The 19,843-nt window shown below is 62.1% G+C and overlaps 1 protein-coding gene across 1 annotated transcript; it reads left to right on the forward strand.

The window, feature by feature from the left end:
• Positions 1 to 2,172: 2,172 nt before the first annotated feature.
• LOC105823716 (chromosome unknown open reading frame, human C14orf80) lies at positions 2,173 to 8,533 on the forward strand. The gene is made up of 8 exons (XM_012660979.1): positions 2,173 to 2,319; positions 2,402 to 2,480; positions 2,928 to 3,130; positions 3,283 to 3,438; positions 4,608 to 4,706; positions 6,319 to 6,405; positions 6,810 to 6,989; positions 8,204 to 8,533. The coding sequence occupies exons 1-8, from the start codon at positions 2,173 to 2,175 to the stop codon at positions 8,531 to 8,533; spliced, it is 1,281 nt and encodes a 426-aa protein (XP_012516433.1).
• Positions 8,534 to 19,843: the final 11,310 nt, after the last annotated feature.

Consider the following 19,843-nt stretch of genomic DNA (forward strand, 5'->3'; position numbering starts at 1 on the left):
CGTGCCTGTATGTGTGTGTGTGGTGTGCACACGTGTGTGCCGGGGCGTACCTGAGGGGGGCTGCAGTTTGGGGGTGGGGGTTGGTTCTGGCCCAGGCCCTGCCAGGCGCCTGCTCTTCCTTCTTTGGCAGGCACTGCTGCCACTGCCCCCCTGGGGGGCCTTTCTGGGTACCTCACAGGCCAGAGTCCCAACTGCTGGGCTCCACCCTGGACATCTGGTGCCATCCCTAGCGCTCTGAGCTCACCTCTGCGCCTCCCAGGCCTACAGAGATGCCCCTGAGCCCTCCTGGTGGTTCTGGGATGGTATGAGGGGAAGTTTTGCAGGCCGGGGCCAAAGGGTCAGCGGGACCTTGAGGCCTGGGAGCAGGTGGGGCTGGGGGAAGGGTGAATCAGCTGCAGCTGCTGCTGGTTCCGTTTCTGAGCAGAGCAGCTTTCTGGGGTTGTGGGGAGTCCATGCCTTCTCCCTTCCCACTTCCTGCTGCTCCACCCGGGGTGGTTCTGGTTTCTGCAGGCCTTGGTGGCTGCTCAGCCCGACCCAGAAGACGCCACCTGATGTCCTTGTTTGCCTTTCACCCTAGGCCCTGCTCCCCAACACGGGCCACCTCACAGGTGAAGGCCACCCCTCCCAGGACCCTACGGACCTCAAGAGCCCAGAGGGGCCCTGGTGGCCCTGCCTTAGGGCTTTGGTGGGGTGCTGCAGGCATGAGCCAGGCAGATTGTCAAGGGTGGCCTGTAGGGTGGGGTGTGTGTGTGATTGGGTGATTCCTGAAATTCCAAGAGGTGGGAGACAGGGATTTTCCTGATGGGTGGGATGGGGTGGGGGAGGACAGAGCAGTGGATGCTGCAGTGAGACCTGTGACCTGTGGGGCTGGGAGGACTGAGGGCTTTGGGACTCAGCGACGCCTGGTCCACCTTGAGCCCCGGGAGGGGCAGCGCTGAGCTAGGCAGCAGAGGTGCCCCCCAGCCTTGTCCTCGTGGCCCCCGCCCCCGAGTGGCTCACAGTCCAGGCTGGGCACAGACCTGGAGCAGAGGCCTGCAGGAAGAGTGGCGGGCAGCTGGGCCTGGGGGGGTGGGGGACGCCCCAGGCAGAAGGTACCGAAGCTGCAAAGGCCCTCAGAGGAGAAGGGCTCCCTGGGTTCAGGGGACCCCAGGGATTGGGAACCAGCGTGGGCAGGGTGAGGAATGTGGTCTTTATCCTGAGGGCTGCAGGGCCTGGGCAGGGTGTCCTGGCAGGGCAGCCAGAGAGACCTCTGGGCTACTTTGTGGAGAGGGGAAGCCGGTGGGGGTCCCAGCCCGCGCTGATGGGGGGCAGGAGTGCGCCAAGGAGGTCAGTGGGCCTGGGCGGTGCCGAGACGGGCGTGCGGGCTCTGGCGGGCGCGGCCCAGGCCGGGTCCTCGCCGTCCCATCGCGGTTTCTCGCCCTCCTCCGCGTCCCCGCCCGCCCCTCCGTGACGTCTGCAGCGCGTGGGCTGGAACTCGCCGCGGCGAAGTCCGCTGCGGCTGCCCCGGTGGCGTCGAGGATCCCGGGCGTGCGCGGCCGCGGCCCCGCGTGGCTCCAGAGCCTCGTGCCCGCCCGTCGTCTGCCGTCTCGCCGCTCCATGGAAGTGCGGCCGCGGCGCCTCTTCAGCGCCAGCTTTCAGGGCCGGAGGCCGCAACCGCGCGTGCACGGCCGGAGCGGTCGGGGTGCGGCGGGGTCCAGGCGCCCCCTGGCGGCCCTTACAGGGAGGCCACGCGGAGGGGCCGAGGTCGCCCGCTCGGGTGGTTGGGGCCCTGCGGCACCGCCCTCCGCGACGGGGGCGCCCCTAGGCGCATGCGCACCTGCAGTGCCCGCCCGACGGTTGCTAGGTTGCCAGTGGCGTGAGGCGCTGATTGGTGGGGTCTGGGCGAGGCGGGGTGTCAGGTGTTGCGATGATTGGACCGGAGAGGGCGGACTCCGCGGAACTGTCAACACCGAAGGTCCCGCCTGACGCCCGGAAGTGCCTCTTCACAGGACAGAGCAGACTGTACTCAAGCTCCAGGGGCATCGCTCATTGGGCTGGGGCCATGCGGCGAGGTGATTGGTCGCTGGGTCCGGCCGGCGCCATGATTGGTCTCTTGGCCCGGCCAGCGCCGTGATTGGTCGCTGGGCCCGGCCGGCGGCAGCGCGCGGTCCGAGGGAGGCTGTTGCCGGCTGGATGGGCAGGCGGCGGCGGCTGGTGGACCCGGCGGCCGAGGCCGGGGCCGGGGCCCTGCCCAAGGTCATCGCCGCGCTGAGTCGGTCTCTGCCTGCCGGGCCGAGCCCTGAGATCTTCCGCCGCGCCAAGTTCGACCGTCCAGAGGCGGTGAGGCTCGCGCGGTGGGGCCCGGGGCGGACGCGGGAAGGCGGGCTGGCGGGGCTGACCGCCCGCTTTAAATTTTCCGCAGGCTCCTGCGCTCTGGCAGCTCCTTTTCCGCTTGCTTTCGCCGCGGTCCGCAGACGGAGCTTCGGCCTCGCTCGCCCTCGGTAAGCCCCTCCCCAGGCCGCCTCTAGCCCCGCCCCTCGGGGCACTGGCTCCGCCCACTTCCGTAAAAGCCCCGCCCCTGCAAGCCCCAATCTACCTGGCAAGCCCTGCCCCTCGTGGGCTCTGGCCCGCCCATGCCTGCAATGTACTGCTCTGGGAAGCCCTCCACAGTAAGCCCCGCCCCATAAGGCTCTGGCCCCACCCACCCAGGCAGTACTGGCTCCGCCCCTCCTGGAAAAAACTCCGCTACTGGTTAGGCCCTGGCCCGCCCAGCCACATAAGCCCTGCCCCCGGCTGGCCTCTGGCCTCTACCGGATCTGAGACCCAGACCGCCACCCCCATCGTCCCCTCTGAGCTGGGCCTCTGGGGGTCCTGGGAGGTCTCTGAAGGGGTCCAGGTGATATCACCTCCAGGTGGGTGGCCCCCTGACTGGTGATCTTCTACCCTAGAGGCCCAGGTCTGCTTGGTGAAGTCAGCGCTGCGCTCCCAGGGCTACCCAAGGCTGGTGCTGGCACAACTCCCTGAGGATGGCTCCCGGGGCAGCCGGGAGCTGCTGCTGGCCCTGTCCTGGCTCCTGGCTCGAGGACCTCTGCCTGAGCAGCTGCTGGCCCAGGCCCACGTGCAGCTGGGTGACGAGATACCTGTGTGCGAGGTGGGTGGGGCCCAGCTCTCAGGATAGTCTCGTGAGGGGGTTACCTGCTTCCCAGCTGAGGACATGGAGCGTGCCTCCACTGCCCTCTGCCCCCGCCCCTCCAGGGCAGGGTGGGGTGTGGGAGCAGGGCCTGACCCTCAGCCCCTCTCCAGTGTGAGGCCCTGGCCAGCCCTGGTCCCCGGGTACCCCACGTGGAAGCAGAGGGCCCTGTGGACATCCGCTGTGTGCAGTGGCTGATGGGAAGGCTGCGGTTTCGGTGGCGATGCCTGATCGCCAGTCAGCAGGAGCAGTGCACCCTCCTGAGCAAGGTAGGGCCAGCGTGTGGCTTTCCACCCAGGGCCCGTTATCTCGAGCCACAGGCTGCCAGCTGCCCTTCCCTGCAGCCTGTCTGCTGGGCCTGGCACGGCCTGGGTCCCAGGCTGTTGGCTGGATGTGAGCCTTCCCAGGCCTGGCTGGGGCCGGTGGGGCCTGGGTGCTGCCCTGGGTAGCCTGGAGCCTGTGCCCGCAGCTCCTGGTGGTCCAGGTGGGGGCCCAGGGCAGGATGGAGGTGAACAGTGCTCGGGCAGGGAGCCAGTGGGTGGCAGCATCTTGGCCCCACTGGCAGGGCAGAAGCTGGGTGTCAGAGAGCTCACAGGTTGTCCTTCTCATTCCCTGAAGTGATGAGAGGGCTGAGATCGTATCACCAAGCAGTGGGATGAGGTCTGTGGCATGGCAGAGCTGCTGCCTTCTGGGCACCCCTCCTCCCACTGTCCTGGGTGTGGGTGGATTTGGGTGGTGGGCAGCTCCTCCAGGGGCCTCTGAAAGCCAGCAGGGGTCAGCTGCAGGGTCACAGGTGCCCGGTGTGTGCTCAGTGTGAGGTCAGGGTTGCCAGGTGCTGGGTGGTGGCCGCAGCAAGTGCAGGGCTCCTTGGTGCTGCACCCCCGCCCCCCACCCCCTTGCAGAAGGTGTGTCACTTAGCCAGTCTTTCCTGGGGCCACTCACGCCATCTTGCCCAGCCTTGGCTCTAGCCACTTCCCTGCACGGGCACGCCCACCTGTGAACCTGCGTGCTGCCCTCCAGCCTCACCTCTCTGTAGAGGCCTCCCTGCCCCCCTTGACTGAGAAAGTCACTGTGTCCCCACTGCTGGCCTCGCTGGACCGCTGTGCCTGTCCAGAGGCCGTTCCTCCTGCCACTTGGGCCGTTGAGGCCAGGACTGCACTTGGGGAGCTTGGCACGGGGCAGGCAGGGAGGGTGGGCCGGGTGCCCGCTCCAGTTCTCTTGCTGCCTGGGAAGTTGGGTGAACTGGGGAGGCCTTGGTGAGACAGCCTGGTGCCCTTCCCTCCGCAGGGATTCCCTGAGCCCCCCTGACCCACAGCCTCTTCCAGCTCTTTCCTTGTCTGTAAGGCGGGCAAAGGTCGACCTCACCGGACTGGTGGAGGCCACGGCTAGCGGAGGTGCCTGTCCCCAGTCAGCCTAGGGTCTGCGCTGCCTGTTTCAGATCCACTTGTATACCCGTGGCTGCCATAGTGACCAGCGTCTGGGCCATCTGTCTGTTGCTGAAACAGAGATGCTCAGGGACCCAGAGGGCGGCCAGCAGGTGAGGTGCTGGGGTGGGCGCCACGCCTGGTGGGGAGGGGCCTGTCGGGGAGGACCTGGGGCGGTTGACCGGCTTTGAGCTGTGGGTGTCTCTGGGTGTCTGCTGAGCTCACCGTCATTGTTGGGGGTTGGGGGTGTGACAGGTGTGTCCTCTGGGCCTCTCCTGGCCCCATGGACCGTCCACCCCTCCAGGATTCCAGAATCGCTGCTGTGTGTGGGTGTCCTCAGTGGCTGGGCACGGGCAGGGTCCAAGGGGCACAGGTCTTGGGGCCAGGCTGGCAGCTGGCTGAGGCGGGGACCGCTGGAATTAAGGAACACCGATCTAGGTCTGAACTGATGGTGTTGGTGCCTCGAGCCTACCTAGGTGTCGTCCAGTGTGGTGGGGGTCCCTGGGGGTGGGGAGGGCTGGCCTAGCACACAGCTCATGCTGGGCTGGCTACAGGAGGGGACAGCTGCCCCTCGAGCCTGGGCCCACGTGGGGCCCACCCGGGGCTGCTGGGCACTGACCGGAAGAGTTAGAGTCGGGCCGGCCCAGGCGCCTTCCCCAGGGCCGTCTGCTTCCTCCCAGCTCTGCTGTCCCCCACCTGTCTCTGCTGACCTTCCACTCCCATCCTTCTTTTCGGGGACCTGCCACCATCATCACTGGCTCCTTCCTCTTGGCTGGCTGTGGCCCAAGGGACAGGGGCAGGGCTGGCTGTCACCTGCAGGCTCTGGACTGTCCTGAGTAGTAGCTGGCACTGCCCAGCCATGGCACGTCTGGCTGGGTGGGAGGGCTGCGGCCCAGGGCTGGTGGGACCCCTCCTCCCAGGCCCAGCCCCCTCTCTGCCTCTTCCCTCCCTGGCCCCAAAGACTTGGCCCTTCCACCTTGTGCCAGGGCAGGTGGGACCAGGGGCCCAGGGGTCAGAGGCAGATGGCCTGGCTCCTGGTCCCCACTGTCTCTGTCATCGCTGGGGCTTGCTGCCACGGCCAGTCTGGCAGCGACTACAGCTCTGGAGCCTCGAGCCCCTGGGGGTTTGTGCTCCTGTGGGCTCCTGGTGTCCACTGTGACCTGCCTGGCCCTGGTGCCAGCTGGGCCTGCATCCCTGGCTTCAGCCTGCCTGGCCCCAGCCCAGCAGGGCCTGTGCTTGGCCTTGGAGGTGCTGAGGTGGCATTTGGGCGTCCCCACCTGCCCTTGTCCCTGTTGTAGAGGTGACTCAGCGAGGCCCAGGGTCCCAGCCCCTGGGTTGGACAGAGCAGAGGCTGCCCTGGCTCCAGCCTGGTCCTGCTTGGGACCCTCTGTGGGGCCACCTCTGATGTGGGGGCCTGGCGTGGCGAGGCCCCCAGTGCCCTGGAGGCTGGCATGTGTTGGTGCCCCAGGACTGGGGACGGTGGTGGCCTGGGGCCATAGGTCGGCTTCCTTCCAGGGCTGTGGAGGGGGAGTTGGCCAAAGCCTGGACCTGGCCTACCCAAAGAGCCTGCACTCGGGCCAGGTCCCAGAAGCTTCTGGAATGATGTGCGGCTGGTGCGTGAGCAGCCAGGCATGCGGCTGGGTGTCTGCGCACCCTCCTGGGTCACTGTTGGAGATGCAGCCTTCTCTCTGCACCTCCTGTGCCCTTGGGTGCTTTGCCTTCCAGCTGCTGCGGAGGCTGGAGCGTGAGAACACGGGCCTGGAGGCCGCTCTGGAGTGGCGGCGCGGCGAGCTGGTCTTCTGGCGGTGGATGGTAAGGAAGCCGTTGCCCTCCGCCCTGCTCCCCTTCTCTCGGACCACAGCAGCCCTGTGGCGTGCTGGGGTCTTTCCATTCCCCAGATGGGAACAGGATGCCACCCCCCACCGCGGTGGAGCCAGATTTGCTCCCAGGCCTGGCGGCTCCGAGTCTGGGGCTCCTTCCAGGACGTCTGCTGTGTTGTGGGGCGGCCCACTGTTGCTGGCCCTGCTCTGGCCTAGACTTGTCGGGGGTCTGCAGCCTTTTAGAGTGGGGTCTTTGTGTCTCCCTGCGTGTTTCACCTGCTGGGGAACGGTAGCTCTCCAGCCCCTGGGGGGCCTCGGGGGGCCGCCACTGCCCTGGGCCTCTGCGCTCTGTCCCTGCACTGGGCGACGCCCTCTCACTTGGGCCTCTCTCTGCAGGACACGGTCCTGGGAGCCTGCCCCCCAGAGGCCCCAGCTGCTGCCACGCAGCCCACCTTTCTGCCGAGGATCGCTGAGCGTGGCCTTGGCCGGTTGGAGCTGGCAGCGCGGGAGCTGCGGGCGCTGCAGGAGGAGCTGTGCGAGGCCACGGGGCGCAGGCGGGCGGCCTGGGAGGCCAGGGTGAGCCCCAGAGCACCGCCCGCGGCCCCTCGGGGGGGGGCTGAACGCCAGGAACACAGTGAGGGGAGGCGCATGGCGGCACAGTGTCCCCGCTGCCCCCGCAGCAGCCACTCGATGTCCCCAGACCACCCTGTCGAAGGTCTGTTGGTCTCCCAGGCCTCCTTCGGCAACGAGGGAGGCCACCAGTGTCCGCGCCTGCTCCGCGCCTCGGCCGCACGTCACCTGGCCCTGGCGGCCACCCTCCACACCGTGCCCGGGGACTGCGGGAGGGCACGTGGGTCCCCAGCCCCAAACGCCCATGCCCTCTGTCACCTGGCGGGGCCGTGGCTGTGAACACAGGGCCACACCCCCCGCGTCTGTTGTCTTTTTCTGCGGCATTTCAACGCAGATCGCAGAAACGATCTCCCCTCTCCAAGGAGCAAGGGTGTTTCCTCCCTGCCTGCGGCACGTCACCCTGACCCTGGAGATAACTGCGGCCCCTCCCCAGCAGGTGTCCCCTGTGTCCCCACTGTCTGCAGCCCAAGCTGGGGCACCCCGCCCTCCCCAGCAGGGAGGGGATGCTGTGCCGGGGGCGGAGCCTCCTCGCACCGTCTGGCTCAGGGTCCTGCCGCCTCTGTCTGGGGGCCGTGAGAGCGCAGCCCACTCGGCAGGACCCCAGGGGCTCTGGGTGCTTCCCCAGGGTCAGCCTGGGCGCAGCCGCTCTGTGCTCCGGTGGTGGGGGCTGGGGCCTTGGAGACCCCCCTAGCAGGCCAGCTGCCCGCAGGGTCTCTGGGACGGGACTGCCCTGAGGGCCAGAGGCAGCAGTGGCAGGCAGCTCCCTTGGCCTCGGCCAGCCCCACCCTGTGCTCCCTGCTCCTGGCGGGCAGTGGGAAGGGGAAGCAGGTTCGGCAGTGAGTGGTGGGTGGTGGGGAATGGGCCGAGCCCTGGAGGGGCGGGGGGCTGGAGTGGGTGTCCTCGAGGGGGTGGAGGCTGGGGACCTGGCCCTGCAGGGTGTCCGGGAGGCAGGCTGCCCAGCTGCCCCTGGCTTAGGAGTCAGGTGCTCAGCGAGGCTGACGCAGAGCCCAGGACGGGGGTCCGGCCCACTCTTCCTGGGGATCAGTCCCCAGGGGCCTCTGTCTGGGCCCAGGGAGTGCTTAGGGGGCTGAGGCAGCATCCCGGGGGACGGGGCTGCCCTTGGTTTACAAGCTGCCCTGTTTTCTGTTGTCTCTGTGCAGGTGGGAGGCCAGGGCCGGGGGCCACAGTGGAGCTCTGCTCGGCAGGCCTTGCAGAAGGCTGTGGAGCAGGAGCTGGCGGCCCTGCGGTGGGCCTGGGAGCAAGACAGGGGCCCAGCCCGGCCCCATGGGCCCCACCGACTGGTGAGATGTGAGGATGAGGCACCCGGGGGCCAGCACCTGCGGGCAGCCGAGGTGATCCAGGCACTGAGGAGTCAGGAGGCCTGCCTGGAGGCGGCGCTGCGTCGACTGCAGGGACAATGTCGGCAGGAGCTGGCCAGGCTAGCAGGAGCGCTCCCCGGCCTCATCTGGATCCTGCCGCCCAGATGCTGAGGACCGGCAGGGACACCCTCCCTGTGGGGACCTGGCCTGGCCTGGCTGGTCCTGGAGGAACAGATTCTGGGGCCCAGTGGCCTCAGGGACAGGGCAGACTCAAAGCCCCAGGCCACGTGCTTGCCCCCGGGCTGGGGTTGTTCTTACTGTGGCCAGAGCCCAGGCCCCGGGGCAGCAGTACTGGGGTGGGCTGGGCTGGTCCCCCGAGGAGGTCATTACGGGTCTGGTGGCCGTGTGCACTCAAGTCTGGGGGGACTCAGGTGAATTGCAGGGGCCTCCTGCGGGGGCCATGTGCCTTCCCTGTGCCACCCTGTCGGGTTTTGCCGAGCTGGGAGGAGACCCCGGGGCGGGTGGTGGGGGCCGGGCAAGGTGAGTGTCAGAGGACGCTGGACGGCCCCCTGTGCGCCTCCATCCCAGGCCTCGTTTGCGCCCCAGCCCCCGGCTGCGAGCGCAGCCTCCCTCCTGCCCCGGGCCGTGGGTGCGCCTGGCGCGTGTGCGTGGAAAGCTGCCGATGGGAGCCCGGGGGAGCTCCGCTCTCTCCTGGCGCCCCACGTGTGAGCGGAGGCCACAGCCTGGACAGAGGGGCCTTGTTCCAGCGGCTGCTCGGCGAGCCCAGCTCGGCCCTGACAAAGAGGCATCTGTGTCCAGGGGACGTGCCCCCGCCTGGCGGAAGGAGGCTGGGCCTCACTGCCACCCGCCCCACCCGCGGGCACAGACAGCCCCTCGGTGCAGCCCTGCCCCCTCGGCACGGCTGTCAAACCTGACCCGACGCTAGGCAGGTGATGGGGCCTGTTGGGCCCCTCCGGCCTCCTGCCAGCTCAGGACTGAGGCCACGTCCTGCCCCTGGGCACCCTGGGCCCCTCTGCCGGAACATCGTCTTGGGGGGCTTTTCCCGCCTTCCTGGGGTGCGTGGCGGAGCAACAGCTCACACATTGGGCAGCAGCTCCGGTCTGCTGGTCCGGGCTCTGGTCCCTGGGGGTGGAACCGTCCCACCTGGTGGGCCTGGGGAGCACCAGCTGGACCAGACAGGGACCTGCGAGTCCTCCCTGTCGGGCGAACCCCGGGCCTCACGGGGCCGGCCCCCAGCAAGTCACTGGGGCCTCCGCACTCCAGGCCCGCGAGGCTTGTGCTGCTCCAGCTCTGGCCTGGGCATGTGGGACTGTGGCTGCTGAAGGTGCCTCCCTGCTGTGCCCTCAGCCGTCTTTTCTTCTTTCTTTCTTTTTTTTTTTAGACAGAGTCTCCTGTCACTCTGTCACCCAAGCTGGGCTCGAACTGGGCTCAAGCGATCCTCTGTGGCCTTCCAAAGTGCCAGAGCTCAGGTGCGCGCCGTCGCGCCCAGAGTCAGCCGTCCTCTTGACCGCCAGACAGGACACGCCTTGTGCTGGAGACGATGCATTGACTGCTCCCTTTTAATGCTTTTACAAACCGCAGCCGACCCCGGCTCGGCCTGGCCCTTGGGCCTTCACGTTCAGAGACTCCAGCGCGGACTCAGTGTTCCGGAGCTGACACGTCTCAAACTGCTCTGTGGGTTCAGTGCAGCCCTAATCCCGACCCCAAGCGCGTGCCTGTGTGTGCGGCGCGCCTCTTGGTCTGCGCAGGGATGGAGGGGTCCGGCGGGCTGGGCCCTCGGCTCCCGCCGGTTCTGCACACTCGCCCTGGACTGGCACCCTTCCTGACCTTGCGTCCTGCAGGTTGAGAGCCAGTCCTGCCGGGTTGGGGGCAGTGTGGGCAGCAGGCCCTGGGGGGGCCGCTCCAGGCTCGCTCAGGCTGTTGGCAGAGGTGCCCAGGCCTCCATCTCAGAGTGGGCATGGTGGCCGAGCCCTCACGGTGGCCCTCTGACACTCGCCCCTCCCTCCTCCACCTTTAGAAGCCCGTGGGATCCCACTGTCCCCGGAACCCGCACCACAACCTTCCTGTCTTAAGGTCAGCAGCAGCCTTAGTCCCTTCTGCCGTGTGACGTGACACCAGGGTGAGACCCTGCCCACCACCCACGACGCACGGGGCAGCCTGGGGCTCTGCGCACGGCCTGGCCGGCGGGCGCTGCGGTGGGCTGTACCCTGGGCAAGCCGGCGTCTGCACCGGGACAGCAGTCAGTTCCCTGAGAAGACACGAAGGCAAACCCACCCTTCCAGGAAATAGCTGAGGCCCCAGGCTCCATTAGGGATGGCTTCCTGAGACCAAAGTGCGCTCGCTCTTAAGGAAAGTTTGATAAATGTGACTCCATCAAAACTAGAAACTCCCATTTATTAAAAGATGCCATTAAGAAAAAAGCCAGGCCTGGTGGCGCACGCCTGTGGTCCCAACACTTTGGGAGGCCAAGACGGGAGGCCAGGAGTTGGAGACCAGTCTGAGCAACATAGCAACACCCCGTCTCTACAAAACATAAAAATCACAAAAATAAATAGCCAGGTGTGGTGGGCACCCATAGTCCTCTCTACTTGGGAGGCTGAGGCAAAGAGGATCGTATGAGCCCAGGAGTTGGAGGCTGCAGCGAGCTGTGATGACACCCCTGCACTCCAGCCTGGGCAACAGAGCAAGACCCTGTCTTAAAAAGTGAATGAATGAATGAATTAAATTTAAGAAGTTGAAAAGTGAAAAGCCAGAGTGGGAGAATGTGTTTGCAGCGTTTGTCACCGACACGGAGTCGTACTGAGAGGTACAGGGAACTACCCATCATCGCTATGAAAAAGGCAGGCAGAGTAGGAGGGCAGGGTCCAAACGGTCAGCTTAGGTGTCGCCGGGGAAACGCGGCCACGAGCAGGAGGCCCCGTGGCACGCTGAGTTGGTGAGGGCCCCGCTCCGCAGCGGCGGGTGGGTTTAGGCCCCACGCTGGAAGGCGCCCGGGCGCAGGGGTGCGAAGCAGCGTGTCCGTACAGCAGGGACTGGAAACAGCCACAATGTCCGGCCGGGGAGAGCGGGCGTGCCACCGTGCTGGGGACAGCAGCGCCGCACACCCTCGTCCTCCTGGGCTCTGGAGCGAGAAAGAGTCGTCAGGAAGAAATAAGCGCGTCTCAGAACGTGACACGCGATGAGGCCGTTGGAGAGAAAGCACACCGAACCCCAGTCGGGCAGTGGCCTGGACTGCGCGGCCCCGGGGCGGGAGGGGCTGTGGGGGACGCACAGGCGTCCGCGCGGTTCCTGCTCTGACGTGCGTCTCATGGTGATTCAGACCTTACGTTGTGTCTGTCCTTTGGGTGTGTCGGACGTCGCAGGGAAAACGAGGACGCGTGAGACGCAAACGCATCTGTGCGTTCTGTGCATGGCCCTGTCGTGCAGCTCCCGCCTCTCGGGCCTTGATCACGTGGGGCCGGGCTGGCTGCCACGCTGGCCAGGTCAGGACCGCACCCTGGGGTCTCTGGCAGCCGCACCTCCCTGTGGACGCCTGGGGACTGTCCCCAGTGTCCTGCTGACGTCCAGCTTTGGTCAGAGAGTGTTTTTAAGCGGTTGGATCCTGTTCATCTCATGGGACCTTGGTGGCTGCCCTTCCCCTCGCGTCCACAGCCCCGTCCACCCGTGCCCTCGCACGTGGCCGTGCTGGCAGCCACGGAGCCTCACGCCGACCTCACCCTGGCCGCGTGGCCCAGCTCGCCTTTGTCTCCCCAGCCCCTCCTCTGGGAGCCCTGGGTCTGGGCCGTCCCTGCCCTCGGGTCCTGGGCGCCAAGGCGTCCCCCAGACCCTGACTTCTCTGTCCCTCCCTGGCTGGCCTGGTCCTTCACTCGTCCGCTGGGCCTGGTCCACGGGGCGTCCATCCCAGGGCTGGGTGGGGCCGGGGAGGGACACGCACAGGACAGGGCAGGTGGCCGGGAAGGTCCGAGACACGGCGGCGGGCGGCTGCCGCAGGGTGAAGGGACCTGCAGGAAGGAGGGGAGGACCAGCGCCCCAGGGAGGGGTTGGGGTGCGAATCCCTAAGCTGGTGGAGAAGGATTTCTCCACACAAAGATTAGAATAGTTCTCAAGAAAAAGTCTATTTTACTTCTCAAAGGGTGAGAGGGGCAGGGCGTGGGCACAGAGGGTTGGCGTTTTGTCGGGAGCAAAGGGGAAGAAAGAGATGGTTGCTGCCGCGGGCAGCGCAGGGGCTGCAAGGTGGAGCTGCCGTGTCTGCTTGTTGTTGCTGCTTCTCTGCGAGGCCCAGGCCACTCCTCGGGGTCCTCGAAACATGGTCTGGCGAGAGCTGGGGCTGGGGGCTCGCAGCTGGGGGCTCGCGGCCCTGCCGTCCTGTCTCAGAGACACGCAGGTGTTGATCTTGAAGACAACGAGTGAGTCCCGCGTGTTTCACCAAACAAAGCAGAGAGCAGCTGTGCGGCGGGTTTATTCCTCTTACTTTGTTTGGTAGTTTGGCTTCCCCGTTCGCTAGTTCATTAGTAAGGCTGTCCTTTCAGAGGGGACCCCGCAGAGGGCTCGGGGTGCTTCCTGGGGGCAGTGAGGTGTGTCGGGGGTGGGCTGAGAGTGGGCAGGGCCCAGGCCTGGTCCTTTCTGCCCCCTGCCTGGCGTAGGGGTGCCGGCCCGGCTGGGCAGACTCAGGTCCGTCTGTGGCTCTTGGCCGTGGGCAGCCCTGAGATAGAGCTGGGCAGGCCGGCGGACGGGCGGCTGTGTGAGCCCGGGATGCGTGGCTGGAGAAGGGAACTTGAGTACCGTGGGCAGGCGCCTGGGGGGTGGGGGGCAGGCCCAGGGCCCCTGCACAGTGCCAGGAAGACGCAGGTCAGGGTGGGGGGGGGTAGGGTGGGGTGGGCGGGGGGTCTTGGTGGCCAAGCACAGACCGTGCTTCAAGGGGAAGGACCCCGCAGGTGTGCGGCTGCACAGGGCGAGGGCTGGGGGCGCTGAGCCGGCCTGGAGGAGGTGGGGCTGCGGCCCGGCGAGGGTCCCGCAGGGAGAGGGGAGAGGATGAGGGGCTGGGGCTCCGTCAGTTCTCTGGAAGAGTCTCCCCTGAACAGCAGCAAAGACGCGGGTCACCGGCTGGACGGGGTGTGGGGTGCAGCCGCCTCCACTCGGGGTCTGTGTGTTGTAGCGGGGACGGCGAGACAGGCAGACTCAGGAACGGCTGCCGGGAAGGGACAAGCTCGTTTTATTCACGGATCCCAAGAGGAGGGTCTGGGCCAGGCAGGAGACCCCGTGTGGTCCCCGGGAAGGACGGGCGAGGCGGGCAGCGGGCTCAGGACTGGCGCAAAGCAAACCCCACAGGCTCCGGGCGCAGGGCGGCCCTGGGTGACGAGAGCCCACAGAGGAGGGTGGGCTCCCGGCGGTCTGCGCATGGAAGGCTCGCGCCTCGCCTGCTAGGGGTTGGCCGGTCCCGGGCTGTCCCTCCAGGGTCAGCGAGGCCCTGAGATGTCAAAGCAGCGAAACTGCAGAAAATAACAAGACGAGCGTCACGCGTTGTCGCGGTGGCTCCCACGACCTCAACACTACAGAAGGGCTGCACCCGGGGTCCCTGGCGCTCACCCTGCGCCAAGTGGGAGGGGGGAAGGGGAGGGGGCCGCTGCGGCCGTGGCTAGGGTCCTGGACACACCTCTGGTCAGACTGCTGCAGGGACGGGCACGGCGACCGCCAGCCCTGCGGTTCTGGGAGGAGCGAGGACCAGGCCTGGCAGTGACCGGGTGAGGCTTCGTATCGCCCCACAGAAGTGGCTGGACAAGTGCTGGCGGCTTTGTGAGCAGAAACCAAGGGCAGGAGGAGGACCTGGGGCCTCGATGGCGGGAGAAACCTGCTGCTCCCAACCCCAGCCTGCGGGAAAGGAGCTCAAGAGATGTGCAGCCTCAGGGTCCTGGGGACGTCCCTCAGTTAGGCAAGGGACCTGGGTGTCCTCCTAGGGGTGTGGCCGCCAACAGCATCAGCGAAGGAGGCAGAGCCACCGAGCGGCTGGACAGCAGCACGGACCGTGTGCCTGCTGCGTTTCTGATGGACCCGCGTTGCTGAAGGGACCCGAGCCCGGCTGCAGGACGCTGGGGCCCCAGGACTGCACCAGCAGGGACAGACCTGGGAGCTCGGCTCCCCGGAGGGCGGATGCCCTAGCGCTCACCCTGAGCAGAGGACGAGCGGGAGGGCGGGAGCTCAGGGCCACTGTCTCCTCTGAGGATGGCGTCCCTGCCCCCGCTTCCCTCCACAGACGGGAGCGTTCTGCTGCACCACCAGCCCGGGTCACGTGGCAGGCCTCCTCCTGCAGTGACGGGGACACGGTGCAGCCCCAGGCCCCCCAGGTGCAGGGACTGGGCGGGGACAGCCTGGGCTCCCCCTGACCCAGACCCTTCCTGCACCGTCTCAGCCGCCAGGCAGGGTTTTCACGGCACCCCTTGGTCAAAAGAAATACATAAGAGTTCTGTTTATTAGGGCCAAACACCCAAATGTTTATGTCCTGGCAACTTAGTAGCAATTTGGAAAAAAAAACCCACGTAAATCGGAAAAAATAAACAAACCGTTAATTTAATCATTAAGTAACTGTAATCATTCACTAATAGGATGTCTGGGTCTGTCAGTCCCTGCACAGCTCTGCAGACCGCGGTCGGACTGGGCGCCGTGGCCCGCCTGTCCTGATCCGCTCTGATTTCTGCCTGGCGCCCGCCGTCCGTCGCAGCCGCCGCTGTGAGTGCGGCTTCCCGGAGAGCGCGCTTCCAAAGACCGCGACCCAGCGTGGAGACTCTGAGTGCTCTTGTTCATGAGGTGCCTGGCGCGGCGGCATCCCCGTGTTTCCCTCGCAGCACGCCTGAAAACTCACTGCGGCACCCGGGGGCCTCGGCACGCGGCTTGGCAACTGCAGTCCCGACTCCAGCAGGCCTTCGTGTCCGTCCGTCCTGTTCGGTTCCACTTAGTATCGCGTTTCAAAGCCCCGTCCTCTGAGCTCCGTGTGCGGCGACTCCCTGCTTCTACTTGATGCGTGAATGTCCCACGCGTCCAACGGGCCACTCACCGTTCCCTGCCGTTGCCAGTGGCGGACGCACAGCCCCTCGGCTCCTGCCGCCGCGAAGGACCCAGCTCTCCGGAGGACCTGAGGGGCAGAGCGTGGGCCTGAGGTGGGTCAGCCTCCGCCTGGCCAGGGCCGTCCGCGGCAGGGCCACCGTGGGCCCTCACTGGGCACTTTCTTGCTGCGACAGGGCTGCCAGCTGGACAGGTGTCGAGTGGTCTCTCCACGTAACTCGTATTTCCCTGGTTATCGAGTCTGAGCATCTCTTCACGCGCCTGCTGAGTATTTTGGATTTCCTCTTCTGTAAACCGCCGGGTCGTACCCTTTGATCATTTCTCTTCCGCGATCGCTGTCTTCTTAAAATCGACTCGCGGGGACCCCTTGAACGTCCGAGATATGAAACCCTCGATGTTTTTACACCATAAACATCTTCTCCCATTTTGCCATCTGGTTAAAATTTTGCCCGTGGTTTCTCAGAAATTTTTAATTTTGTTACAATCAAATTTTTGGCCTCTTGGTTTTTACTTTTTTTTTTTTTTTTTTGAGACAGAGTCTCACTGTGTTGCCCGGGCTAGAGTGCCGTGGCGTCAGCCTAGCTCACAGCAACCTCAAACTCCTGGGCTCAAGCGATCCTCCTGCCTCAGCCTCCCGAGTAGCTGGGACTACAGGCATGAGCCACCATGCCCGGCTAATTTTTTCTATATATTTTTAGTTGTCCAATTAATTTCTTTCTATTTTTAGTAGAGACGGGGTCTCGCTCTTGCTCAGGCTGGTCTCGAACTCCTGAGCTCAGACAATCCGCCCGCCTCGGCCTCCCAGAGAGCTAGGATTACAGGCGTGAGCCACCGCGCCCGGCCTTGGTTTTTACTTTTAACATTTTGTTGAAGACGCACGTCCCTCGCCCAGGTCACATTCTCCCACGTCTCCTCCTGTCACTCGTGCCTGTACACTTGGCCGTCAGTCCATCCGGAGTCCGCCCTCGCGGGCGGTGTTAAGTGGCAGTCCTGGCGCAGTGTCTGGTCGCCCGCGCCACCCGCCCACAGCCCCGCCCTTCCTCCCGGCCGTGCCCTCACTCACTCAGAGCTGGCTCCTGTCCGCGCTGGGGATGGGCGTCTCGCACTGACCCCCCTCTGGCCCGGTGGCCTGTCCCTGCACCGAGGCCACATTGCTTTGATCAGCGCGTGTGTCCCCAGGGCTCGGCCAGAGGAGCAGAGCCGCGGGGTCACACGTTGGAGGACTGCCGCCTGCTGCCGCTGGTGTGGGAGACACTGTGGTTGCTGCGGGTGCCCTGGGCCACCGTGCTCAGGCCCCAGTCCACTGCGGTGACCGTGGGCACCTTGCTGTCATCCCACAGGGCTGGGGTCTACTTCTCCGTGACGTACGCTGCGTGCTGGGTGCTTTTGCTGTATAACTTTTACCAAGTTACAAAGTTTCCCCATTCTTACTTTCCTGAAGGTTTTTTTAGAATTGTAAATATCAAATGCTTTGTCCTCATTAATTAAGACAATCATATGATTTCTCCTTTATTGTAATGAATTACATTAATTACAGTAATAGATTTTCCCATGTGGAACCCTCCTTGCATTACTGGGATAAACTCCATCTGATCGCGATGCTTTAACTTTTCTGTATCCAGTTGATTTCAGTTAGCGAAAATGTTGTTTCGGATAGCCGTATCTACGTTCAAAGTGAAATACGTCTGTCATTCTCTCTCCTTCTCCTGTGCTTTTTTTCTTGGTATTTCCCTCGTTAGGTTTTGGAATGCAGATTACATTGGCCTCATTGCAGCCTTTGCAATCAATTTTCTGGAATTAACTGTTCTTGGAGAATTCATTAGAACCATCTCGACCTAGGAGCTGTTGGAACGGGAGACTTTTGGTTATTATGTCTAATTTTTAAAAACTTATATGCTCAAGAACAAATTCTCCGTTTCAAATGCAACTGTCATATTCTATACAAAAAAGCTAAATAATGGCTCACTTCCCTGTCTCTTTGTGAACGCCCCAGGCTGCTAACCCCTCCCACCTTGCGAGGAGCCTTCCTGCGTGGTGAGCAGGTTCTCCCTCCAGCCCCACTTCGGGCTGGCTTGACTCCTTGACCCTCTGCATTTCCACGTACAGTTTACGGTCAGTTTGTCAAATATCAGGAAAACACTGTTGGGATTTTATTTGGGATTACATGGAATCTATAGATCAGTTTGGGGAAAATTTATCTCTTTATAATATTGATTCTTCTGACTTACAAACGCGTCCCCATTTATTTAGGTGTTTGGTAATGTTTTATGGTTTCTTAGATAGAGGTAATATACTTCTTTTGTTAGATTTGTTTCTTGGTATTTGATCTTTTTGAAGTACTGTGAATAGTCTCTGTATTTTTGCATTTAATTTCTAACTCTGTTGAAAATTGTAGAAACACTGCCGATTTCTACATATTGACCTGTATAAACAATCTTGCTAAACTCACTTGTTAATTCTAAATATTCATTTATATATATATATATTTTAAGACAGGGTCTCACTCTGTCACCTGGGCCAGAGTGCAGTGACATCATCACAGCTCACAGCAACCTCCAACTTTGGGGCTCCTCGGCCTCCCAGAGTGCTGTGATTACAGGAGTGAGCCACCACGCCCAGCCTCATCTCTAGATTTTAAAAGACTTTTCTAAGTGCACAGTTATACCACTTGCAAAAACTAATGACAGTTTCACTTTTTTTTAGTATTCAATTCTTATTCCTTTTATTTCTTTTTCTTGCTTCCTGCAAGAAGCACCCTGTTTTTCTGGCGCTTCTGGCACCAGAGCAGATACTGGCTAATTTAAAAATTTTTTTTGTTGAGACGGGGGTCTCACTGTGTTGCCCAGGCTAATCTCTAACCTGGAATCAAGTGGTCCTCCCGCCTCGGGCTCCCCGAGTGCTGGGACCACAGGCGTGAGCCACCGTGCCCAGCCTGTCTCATCCTTCTAGCGCGCTGTTGGGTTCGAGCTGTTATTTCTGTCTAGGGTTTTGCCTCTCTGTTCTAGAGTGATGCGGGCCTATCATTTCCATTTCTTGTTAAGTTGGCTTCAAACAATGAGCTGGTGATGGATTACTCCTTATTTTTCTAATCTCTAAAATAATTTTTTTGGGGTAAAATTTGATCATTTCTTCCTTAAATGTTTGGAACTCTACTGAATCTTTCTGGCTTGAAATTTTCTTTGTGGGAAGGCTTTTGTTTGTGGATTCAGCTTCTTTTATTTTTCCAGGACTATTCCAAATTCCCACTTACTTTTGATAAGTTGTATTTTTAAAGAAAGTAGTCATCAACAATTTCAGATGTTCATACAGTTATTCTAAATATCCTCCTATTATTTTTCAATGTCTGCTACCTCCTGTTTGTTGTGGCTTGTGTTGGTTATTTGTGTCTCTCTCCTTACCTCGGCCCGTTTTCCCAGAGGTTATCAAAGCTATTGCCCCGTCACAAAACCACCTGTTGGCTTTGTTGATCCTATCTGTTGTGTTTTGTTTTAAAAAAATTGATTAATTTTTGCCCTTTGTTGTTCCCTTTCTTCCACATTCCTTGGCTTTAATTTGCTTTTCTTTTTCTAATTTGTTGAATTGGACGCTTAATTCATCGATTTTCATAATTTCTTCTTTCAAAATATTTGCATTTAAACCTGTATGTTTCCTCCTAAGCACTGGTTTAGCTGGATACTGCAGGTTTTGACACACAGTATTTCATTATAATTCAGCTCAAAATGTTTTCTACCAATGTGATTTCTTCTTTAACCTATGGGTTTACCGAGAAGTGCATTTCGTAATTTGCAAACGTATGGTCTTTCTGTTTTTTTAAACTGGCTGAACTGTATTAGCAGCAAAGAACATCATGATTTTATTCACTTGAAATTTCTGAGACTTGCCTTTCGGCCCAGTTTCTGGTGAGTTCTGCAGCTGTCTGGTGCGGTGTTCTGCGCGGCCAGCTGGGTCAGGTCTGCTCTGCTGGGCACAGACAGTGGTGACACCTTCTCCCGCGACTGTGGACGTGCCTGCTTCACCTTTAGTTGCCAGCTTGAGCTTCGTGCGTCTCGCCTTACAGCGTTTTGTATCTGCATCTGCATCTGCCCTGTTTTGTGTGTCTGTGTTACTGGGCGCACACGCATGTGAGACTTTATGTTTTCCTGGTGAACTGAAACTCTGGCATTGGGACTGAGCTCCTTTCTCCACCGATCCGTTTGCCGGAAGTCTGGTATTACAGGCGCACAAGCTTCCTTTTAGCTCATGTTTGCATGATACCTTTTTCAATTTTCTTATTTTCAACATTTCTGTATTCTCACTTTAAATGTGAATTATAGAAACAGGATATATTTGTCTAACGGTTGACTCTTCTAATCCATTTGTCATCGCTAGCATGTTTGGGTTTAAATCTACGGTCTTTTTTTTTTT

The sequence above is a fragment of the Propithecus coquereli genome, unplaced genomic scaffold, assembly GCF_000956105.1.
Source record: "Propithecus coquereli isolate 6110/MARCELLA unplaced genomic scaffold, Pcoq_1.0 Scaffold694, whole genome shotgun sequence".
NCBI classification, from domain to species: Eukaryota; Metazoa; Chordata; class Mammalia; order Primates; family Indriidae; genus Propithecus; species Propithecus coquereli.